We start from the raw sequence: 10012 nt of genomic DNA on the forward strand, positions 1-10012 counted from the left end.
CGGGGGCTGATCGGGAGAGGGGAGGGTGTGAGGGGGTGGTCCTGGGCATGGATTTCAATTCAGTGGACTTGTAGGATTCCATGCATCCTAGGTGATATTGAAATGGCGTTGCAGACAATGAGCTAGTAGGGAATCAGAGTTTTAAAGGAATTCCATTTTAATAAAAGGAGTTGTGTCCTGGCCCAGGTCTTGTCTTATGGTCATGATGTACTGGGTGAGCAGGTCTGTTTACTCAGGGAGATGATGGTGCCGTCTCCCCACAGCATAGCTGGGAATGGTGGATGCCACCGGCGCTCCCGCAGATGAGGTCGAGCAGGGTTACTCTTGGGAAGGGGAAGTGTAGGTGGGGGAGGTCACTTTCCTCCCCCTCCAGCGTGAAATCTTCTGCAGGGACGAGCACTCTACTGTCCCTGACCTCAGCTTGACTGGTCTCTAGGCGCAGTGGGACGGTCGCTAAAGCCCCCTGAAAACCGTTTGGGAATTTTTTTCTTTGCGGGTCCTGGGGAGAAGTAGAGTTGGTCAAGACAAATGACAGCCCCTTGCCGTGCAGGAGGCTGTGGGTGCCTCCAGCACTGTACGTTCTGTGAGGTTTCAGTGTGTGAGCTTATTGTTGTTTTCTTCTTTTTAATATTATTTATCAATTAATTTTAGAGAGTAAACATGAAAGAAGGAGAGAGAGGGAAAGAAAAACTTAGATTTGTCTTTTTACTGATTTATGCATTTATTGTTTGACACTTGCTTGTGCTCTGCCCCTCCCCCTCCCCCGGAGATGGAACCTGCAACCTTGTTGCTTCAGGCCGGTTCTCTAACCCACTGAACAACCCAGCCAGGGCGTCTGCTGTCTCCTACACGCCTTCTGAATGCACATGTCCACCAAAGTCACAGCACAGGGTGTACGCACTGTCCGCGAAACACATTTGGCTCTTGGACTGAGTCTGCGTCTTGTGAGTGGGAGGGACCCCAACACCCAGGGCCTTCTCTGCATACGAGGTCCTGTAGGTCATCTCCAGCATTCCTGCAAGGGACACACAGGCCTGGCATCTTGCTCTCTAGGACACAGCATGCCGCCCAGCTCACAGTCTTTCATCCTTCTTACATCAGTCCCTGGTTATGGTCAGACTCCCTCGCATGTACTTCCTCAGGTGTCCACGCCACACCCTCTACCGGGACGAGAATGTTCCTCTGTCTTGCCACCGGTTTTCTTTAGATCCCACAAAGTTGGCCTTCTGTGACCATGTGCTCGTGTTCCCCAGCTGTCCCCTCTGTAGCACATTCAGCCTGAGCATTTCTGGATCCATTCAGAACAATAGCCTCTAAGGGCATTTGGTAAATAGGCGTGTGTCTGTATGAACACTATGTGTGTGAGTGTATGTTTATGTGCATTTGTAAGACAGTGTGTGTCACTGTGTATGTGTAAAATCTCATATTGAACTCCTGTAGAGATGAGTAGTTTACAGAGTACTCAGTGGCCCATTCCGAGAGTCTGACTCTTGATTTGACAGAGGTGCAGGCAGGTCAACTGAGAAGACGGGACACTAGACCTTGTGTTGGGATCAGTGGTGGTCTGGTCTGAGAGGGGATGAAGAGAGAAGATCAGGGCTGTCTTCCCAGCAACTTCCATACACCGAGGACCCTGGTGACAATGTGACTAGTGTTAGCAGAGGGTCATGGAAAGTGTGTGAAAGTGAGTGACCAGGGCACTGAGAGTGACGGTCCTGTGGCGTGTCAGCGGGAGACTGGTAAAGGAAGCACAGTGCGTGTCCCTGGGAAGCAGGAGGGGGCAGCTGCTGTAAGCCCCAATAGCGTCTCTAGGCTGTGAGGATGAGAAATTTTCTGATGGGGTAGAGGCCATGGAAGGCATGTGAATGGGAAGACTGCAGATATTTGGGAGGGAATTCAGTGGGATTCCATGGGCACCTAAGATAGCGGGCGTTGTGGGTGAACAGCGTCCACAGGAGGAAGCAAGGGTAGGGAAGATGCAGAAGTGGGCTCTCCTGGGTCACGCTTCCACTGCCTGTTGTCTGGAATAATCTGGGCAAGAGTCAAATTCACCCTTAAGGCTACATGAAGACTTTTCCAGTCTCCATTCCCACAGGTAAAAAGACTGTGTTGCGCGTTGGCGGTTTTGGAGATCAGGAGACGCATAAACCAAAAATGAGCACAGAGCCCAATATCTGATTGAGAATGATGATACTTTATTGAGAGCTGATTGGGTTCAGGGAGAGGATGATTAGGGATGGGTAAGGAGATTTTCCTGGGTTATGTGGTTCAACTCCTGTGGGTCTAGTGTCTCAGAGACCTGGGAACACTAGGAACACTCTGAGGGGACAAGTGTCTTCACTTCGGTGCTCCCCTCGTGCGTGACCTGGCAGCTGTAGCTGCTGCTGGATTTCCACTTGTCGGGCGTCAGGCTCAGGTAGCTGCTGGCCGCGTACTTGTTGTTGCTCTGTTTGGAGGGCTTGGTGGTCTCCACGCCCTGGGTGACGGGGCTGCCATTGGCCTTCCAGGCCACCTGCACGCTGCCTGGGTAGAAGTCACTGACGAGACACACCAGTGTGGCCTTGTTGCTGCTGAGTTCCTCAGAGGAGGGTGGGAACAGAGTGACCGAGGGTGCTGACTTGGGCTGACCTGTGGGTGGGGGAGGAAGAGGACATCAGACACACAGAACCACCCTGAGAGCTCCTTACCTCAGTGTTGATGTGGGGTCATGTCCTCAGAACCCGATTGTTCCCAGGACAGGTGACCATTCTGGGGTTGAGGCTATGCCAGAGAGACAGTATGAAGGGGAATTCCTCACACAAATCCCCTTCACCCTGGAATATCAGGAGGCTGCAGACCCGCCACCCTGGTCCTGAGACCCACTCGGGCACTGACCATGCACACAGACTTGTAACCTTTTCCTGTTGTGCTGCCTCTTCCAGACATTCTAACCGAGTCTGGGCTGGGGTTTCTGTCCTACCTCAGAGAACGTGATGGTGCACTGACATTCCATGGGGCCAACTTGGGGCTCTTGTGTGCCTTCGTATCAGCTCCTCAGGGGTCTACTCATCCTGAAACCTGCCTCTCCTGGTCTTCTCTCATGGTGAAAATATTTCCCAATCAGAGAGAGTCTGTCTGCCTGTCCTTAGGTCTCTCCCATCTGCAGACTGGACCTGAGGCTTCACTCTGGTGGTGAATTATCGTGATGATCTCACACTGAAGAGTCTGTCCTCTGTTCCCTCAGAGATTTGTGCTACTGGGAAGTGTCTCCTGGAGTCCACGCAGTCCGCCTTCCTTCTGTTCTTTGTTGTCCTTCTCCCAGCCCTTAGCCTCCAGAGCAGTCCTGTCAAACTGTCCTCTCTCTTTCAGGGTCCCGTGGGTCCCAGGCTGGCTAAGCTCTCTGCATAGAAGCCCCACCAGGGAGCCTCCCTACCACCCTAATTTTTTTGATCTTGAATCCTGAGGCCCAAAGCCCTGGAAACTTTCCTATAAGTGTGACCCTGGTGGCCCCGGACTTGGCTCAGAAATATCTTGGCTCCTTAAAAACCTTTCTGTGGTCACCCCTTCAGTCCTCCTAGCGCCCATTTCCCCATGAGATGGGGACACAGGTTCCCTCGAGCAACAAAGCTGCTCAAAATGATACCCACATGAGGAGACAGAGAAGAGCAGTGTAGGTCCCAGCCTGGCCCTGGCAGTCTGATAGAAGAGTCTACAGGTCAGCCTGTCCATTTCTCTGCCAGAGGGGTCAGAGTTGAAGGGCTGTGGAAGACCCATGGAGGCAGACAGGACAGTAAGAACAACCATGCAACCAAATCATGACCCCAGACACTGGGATCCTGGGTGGAAGTTTGGCTACAGACTGAGACAAGGCCCAGAAAAAGAGCAAAGTCAGCAGAAAAAAAGCTCAAAGCTCTGGGAGAGCAGGGAAGGAGGGGGAAGGAGAGACTCACCTAGGACGGTCAGCTGGGTCCCTCCGCCGAACACCCAACACTGTGACACAGGCTCGTACAAAAACCTCTCTCTGGGAGGTCCTGCCCCCTATCCCCCTGAGCCCCCCACCTGCAGCTGTGATGGAAGAAGCCTGTGTCATGCCCCAGGCTGGTGCCTGCTCTGCATGGGGAATTACAGCCCCCACCACACCCAGAGTTCATCCACTACATGTAACAGGACAGGTGACTCCACGTGCTGTCCTGGCAACCCTGAAAAATCAGGAACCCGAATGTATTTGTTGTCTAGAGCATATTTCCACGAACGTCAGCACGCTTGGCAATGATTTCTTGGAATGCATTTTTGTCAGTGAAGAGTGAGGTTCATGGAAGTGAACAGGAGGTCTCTTGGTTCAGGGTTGAAAGGACACGATCGTTGGTAAAGTCAGAATTTGGTGTGTCTCTAATCTTTCTAGGACTAGGCAAGGGCCCTGGAGAGCAGTAGCCATCGGAAGCGTCCCAGGGACTCCAGCTGGATCGTGAGGTTTCAGCCTCACCTTTCCTGGGGAATGTTAGTATGGCATTGCCCTGAGAAGTTCTCAAGTTGTACTGCAAGTCATGCCAGTCTGCGCACACAAAGTGGCATTTTTGGTAGACTCCCCTGCCACACCCAGAATCTGGGGTCATAGATTGAGGGTCTGGTGGTCCAATGATGCCCTGAATGATTCAAGGAAACCATGAGCAGCACTCCAACCATGGCCCTAAATCCTACGTCCTACTTGAGGGAACCCAGAGCAATGGTCTATTTTAGGCCTCTGACTGAAGAGGCACAGAGTGCGCACTGAACATGTTGTCATCCATGATAGGAGCCACTGCTGCTCCTGGCGTCATGTCATGTCGGGGAACCCAGGAGGCACCTGAAGAGGCTCCCAGTGGATAAATAGCATGACTTGCTAAGAGCCTGCCATCGTCACTAGAGAATCACGGCAGTGCATTCTCAGGGCAGATACGTTCATAGTTTAGAGCTCGTGTTGGGATTAAACATTAGTCCTCATTGTCGATTAGTGAAAATCATGTCATTGTATTGTAATTTGGTAAATAAAAAGAAGGAATCTGCATTTCATCTGTTTTATTTTAATACAAACACACCCTGGTTGAGATAAGGGCAACTGTATGCACCGGGGTCTGAGCCACGTGGGTGTGGAGCACTGAGCTGAGGGTAGGGGATCTGGGTGCGTTGCTGGGGAAGCCTGAGGGTGCTGTATCCCTGAGGGCACACTCACGCTGCCCTGGGGGGTTTTGTCCTGTCTCAGTTCACTCCTGAATTCCCATTGACACCCCCTCCTTTGGACATCATGGGGTGCCCTTTTGGTGCCCAGGAGGGTGCTTTTTGTAATTTCTTGTTCTCCCTCTTGATGACTGAGGCCACCTCCTCCGTATGTAAACCTCCTGTTTCTCTTCACAGGACTAGTCAGTGTCTTTACTTAGTTAGATTCATTGTGGAAGGTTGAGAACTGTACTTTTAGCCTGTGTTGTTCTAAGATTTCTGCAGCTCTATAATGTCAGGATAAGGAAAAGCCCTCACTCTGTACTGTTTCTCCATACTGGGTGTCCTCAGGGAGCAGAGAAGTGAAATCTTTGTTCCTCTAAGAGCATGGCTCGTCCCAAGGGTCTTCTTTCCCCCTATTTCTACCTTAGACCCACTGCTGCCCTCTGGACCCTCCTCCTATCTCCCCGAATCTGAAGCAGTGCCCAGAAGCCTTCCCTCAGCCCTTCCCCATCCCAGTGACAAGGACTGCGTCCAGACCTGACCCCACAGGAGAATTCATCCTCTGGGTCATGGTTCCCCAGTAAAAGAGGCCACTGGACCCAGGGGAGTTAGGTGGGTGGGTGGCCTGGGGAACAGGATTCCATGCTGGAGCTTCCCCTTCCATGGGGGCTGCCACCCCTCAGCCCAGAGACATGGTCGACACAGAGCACACGTCAGAAATGTCAGATGATAGATGATCAGGTCTTTATTCGGGAGAAGGAGAAGTGGGGAGGGAGTGAGACCTGCCCAGTCTGAGCAGACCAGGGCAGGAGTCTCAGCGCTACAGTGGGGAGAGCGGAATGTGGTGTCTGGCCGAGAGTTATTGGCTCAGAGTCCTAGGAACACTCTGAGGGGACAAGTGTCTTCACTTCGGTGCTCCCCTCGTGCGTGACCTGGCAGCTGTAGCTGCTGCTGGATTTCCACTTGTCGGGCGTCAGGCTCAGGTAGCTGCTGGCCACGTACTTGTTGTTGCTCTGTTTGGAGGGCTTGGTGGTCTCCACGCCCTGGGTGACGGGGCTGCCATTGGCCTTCCAGGCCACCTGCACGCTGCCTGGGTAGAAGTCACTGACGAGACACACCAGTGTGGCCTTGTTGCTGCTGAGCTCCTCAGAGGAGGGCGGGAACAGAGTGACGGAGGGTGCGGACGGGGGCTGACCTGTGGGGTGGGTGAGGGACCGGAAGTTAGAGGCTCAGTATCCATTTCGGCAGGTCCTTACCTCAGCTTTAACGTGGGACCAATTTCTCAGGTCCAGGGAATGGACCTCAGTCTGGCTTTTGCTATCCTTTGTCATGTCATTGATGGGAGGTGACACGTAACTCCCACAGGAAGAATCGTCGTCATGCCTGACTTGGGGGTCCTGGTCCCATGTAGCCTATCCTTTCTTCCTCAGGCTCACAGTCCTCATGAGCTCCCAGCCCTCCCCCTGCTACCGCTTTCTGGCTTTTTCACCTTGACAGCTTATCTGCCGTCAGAGACCTGGGCCATCTGTCTGTCTGAGGTGTCCCAGCTGATTGCCCTCCCCAGGGTCTTCACACAGGACGTGCGTCTGTCCTGGGTTTCGACTGTCCTGCATTCGAAAAGGACGTTTCATGCTCACATTCCCCTGCCCTCATGGTTGCAGCCCTCTGCTCCCCTCTCCGCAGAGAACCGTCCCAAACTCCAGAGGTGGGGGTGGGGTGTCAGCCACGGGGCTGGGTTCAGGGGGTGAACGTGGCTTTCCTTGAGCCGCAACTGCACTCTTCTTAGTCTGGGTCTAGGACTGTTCTGAGAGTTCTAGCTGCTCAGTATCGTGATTCTGGGGGAATCTAGCTGTCTTAGGAAGTTTGTATATTTGAATAGTTCGGTCCTTGTCACCTATCTGGGGAGACATCCATGGCCCCTACTCTTGGCATCTGTTTTGACATTTCTTCTCCTGTGGTCAAAGGAGTCAGGCAATCACTGGCAGCTCCATATTGCCCCGACACCTGTTCTGTCTGAGGGACCTTCTGCTCTGGAGGTGAAATGGGGCATCCAGCACCCGAGGCCCTCTCTCGGGAGGCCCCTTCCTGTCTGTGTCCTTGCCTTGACAGTCCTTCTTCTCTCCAGGTCCCCAGTGAAAACTCACTAGTCCCTCAATAAATTTCACCAGACACTTTGAATAGATGCAACACAGTTGTTACACACATACGTCCAGTGGTGTGGGTCCCAGCCTGGCACCCCCAACTCCATGGCCCCGGACCCAGGTGGAATCCTTCTCTCATGATTAGTCAGCCCCTACCTCTCTTAAGACCCAGGGCTCAGAGACTGGCTGGAGCCCAGCATCCCTGAGGCTTGGGGAGAATGTCCCCTGAGAGAGATCTCTGGGTCACAATGAGAAGGGACAGAAAACGGTGCCTGGGAGACCTGTATCCGGTCCCCAGCTGGTGCCTCAGAAACCAGAGAGGAAACAGGGAGTTGGGACAGGCAGAAAAGAGGTGAAGGTTACAGAATGCCAAGATGAAATGAACCCCAGTTTAGACTAAATGGAGAAAGGCATAAAATCAACCCCCAATTCACTCTAAACCCCAAGCAGGAAGGAAAGGGGGAGACTTACCGAGGACGGTCAGCTGAGTCCCGGAGCTGAACACATAACACAGTGACACAGCCTCGAACACAAACCTCCTGTCACCCCCTCCACCGCCTGCCCAGACCCACCTGCAGCTGCACGGGAGCCAAGTCCAGCCTCCTTGTCACGGGGGCTGATCGGGAGAGGGCAGGGTGTGAGGGGGTGGTCCTGGGCATGGATTTCAATTCAGTGGACTTGTAGGATTCCATGCATCCTAGGTGATATTGAAATGGCGTTGCAGACAATGAGCTAGTAGGGAATCAGAGTTTTAAAGGAATTCCATTTTAATAAAAGGAGTTGTGTCCTGGCCCAGGTCTTGTCTTATGGTCATGATGTACTGGGTGAGCAGGTCTGTTTACTCAGGGAGATGATGGTGCCGTCTCCCCACAGCATAGCTGGGAATGGTGGATGCCACCGGCGCTCCCGCAGATGAGGTCGAGCAGGGTTACTCTTGGGAAGGGGAAGTGTAGGTGGGGGAGGTCACTTTCCTCCCCCTCCAGCGTGAAATCTTCTGCAGGGACGAGCACTCTACTGTCCCTGACCTCAGCTTGACTGGTCTCTAGGCGCAGTGGGACGGTCGCTAAAGCCCCCTGAAAACCGTTTGGGAATTTTTTTCTTTGCGGGTCCTGGGGAGAAGTAGAGTTGGTCAAGACAAATGACAGCCCCTTGCCGTGCAGGAGGCTGTGGGTGCCTCCAGCACTGTACGTTCTGTGAGGTTTCAGTGTGTGAGCTTATTGTTGTTTTCTTCTTTTTAATATTATTTATCAATTAATTTTAGAGAGTAAACATGAAAGAAGGAGAGAGAGGGAAAGAAATACTTAGATTTGTCTTTTTACTGATTTATGCATTTATTGTTTGACACTTGGTTGTGCTCTGCCCCTCCCCCTCCCCCGGAGATGGAACCTGCAACCTTGTTGCTTCAGGCCGGTTCTCTAACCCACTGAACAACCCAGCCAGGGCGTCTGCTGTCTCCTACACGCCTTCTGAATGCACATGTCCACCAAAGTCACAGCACAGGGTGTACGCACTGTCCGCGAAACACATTTGGCTCTTGGACTGAGTCTGCATCTTGTGAGTGGGAGGGACCCCAACACCCAGGGCCTTCTCTGCATACGAGGTCCTGTAGGTCATCTCCAGCATTCCTGCAAGGGACACACAGGCCTGGCATCTTGCTCTCTAGGACACAGCATGCCGCCCAGCTCACAGTCTTTCATCCTTCTTACATCAGTCCCTGGTTATGGTCAGACTCCCTCGCATGTACTTCCTCAGGTGTCCACGCCACACCCTCTACCGGGACGAGAATGTTCCTCTGTCTTGCCACCGGTTTTCTTTAGATCCCACAAAGTTGGCCTTCTGTGACCATGTGCTCGTGTTCCCCAGCTGTCCCCTCTGTAGCACATTCAGCCTGAGCATTTCTGGATCCATTCAGAACAATAGCCTCTAAGGGCATTTGGTAAATAGGCGTGTGTCTGTATGAACACTATGTGTGTGAGTGTATGTTTATGTGCATTTGTAAGACAGTGTGTGTCACTGTGTATGTGTAAAATCTCATATTGAACTCCTGTAGAGATGAGTAGTTTACAGAGTACTCAGTGGCCCATTCCGAGAGTCTGACTCTTGATTTGACAGAGGTGCAGGCAGGTCAACTGAGAAGACGGGACACTAGACCTTGTGTTGGGATCAGTGGTGGTCTGGTCTGAGAGGGGATGAAGAGAGAAGATCAGGGCTGTCTTCCCAGCAACTTCCATACACCGAGGACCCTGGTGACAACGTGACTAGTGTTAGCAGAGGGTCATGGAAAGTGTGTGAAAGTGAGTGACCAGGGCACTGAGAGTGACGGTCCTGTGGCGTGTCAGCGGGAGACTGGTAAAGGAAGCACAGTGCGTGTCCCTGGGAAGCAGGAGGGGGCAGCTGCTGTAAGCCCCAATAGCGTCTCTAGGCTGTGAGGATGAGAAATTTTCTGATGGGGTAGAGGCCATGGAAGGCATGTGAATGGGAAGACTGCAGATATTTGGGAGGGAATTCAGTGGGATTCCATGGGCACCTAAGATAGCGGGCGTTGTGGGTGAACAGCGTCCACAGGAGGAAGCAAGGGTAGGGAAGATGCAGAAGTGGGCTCTCCTGGGTCACGCTTCCACTGCCTGTTGTCTGGAATAATCTGGGCAAGAGTCAAATTCACCCTTAAGGCTACATGCAGACTTTTCCAGTCTCCA

The 10012-nt window shown here is 52.7% G+C and overlaps 3 gene segments (V, D, J or C); all 3 read right to left on the reverse strand.

Annotated features, from left to right (window-relative positions):
* LOC136325527 (immunoglobulin lambda variable 4-3-like) overlaps positions 1-10012 on the reverse strand; it is a 735727-nt gene that overhangs the window by 10386 nt on the left and 715329 nt on the right.
* The window catches only part of LOC136325528 (Ig lambda-1 chain V regions MOPC 104E/RPC20/J558/S104-like), an 896106-nt gene continuing 888267 nt past the window's right edge, over positions 2174-10012 (reverse strand). Inside the window, 2 exon segments of the V gene segment in view lie at positions 2174-2628; positions 3930-3965. Coding sequence covers positions 2309-2628; positions 3930-3965 — 356 coding nt within the window.
* LOC136323923 (immunoglobulin lambda constant 6-like) lies at positions 5898-8939 on the reverse strand. The segment is given in 3 exon segments: positions 5898-6370; positions 7788-7874; positions 8828-8939. Coding segments are annotated over 3 exon segments (519 nt in total).

The sequence above is a fragment of the Saccopteryx bilineata genome, chromosome 2, assembly GCF_036850765.1.
Source record: "Saccopteryx bilineata isolate mSacBil1 chromosome 2, mSacBil1_pri_phased_curated, whole genome shotgun sequence".
Classification (NCBI taxonomy): domain Eukaryota; kingdom Metazoa; phylum Chordata; class Mammalia; order Chiroptera; family Emballonuridae; genus Saccopteryx; species Saccopteryx bilineata.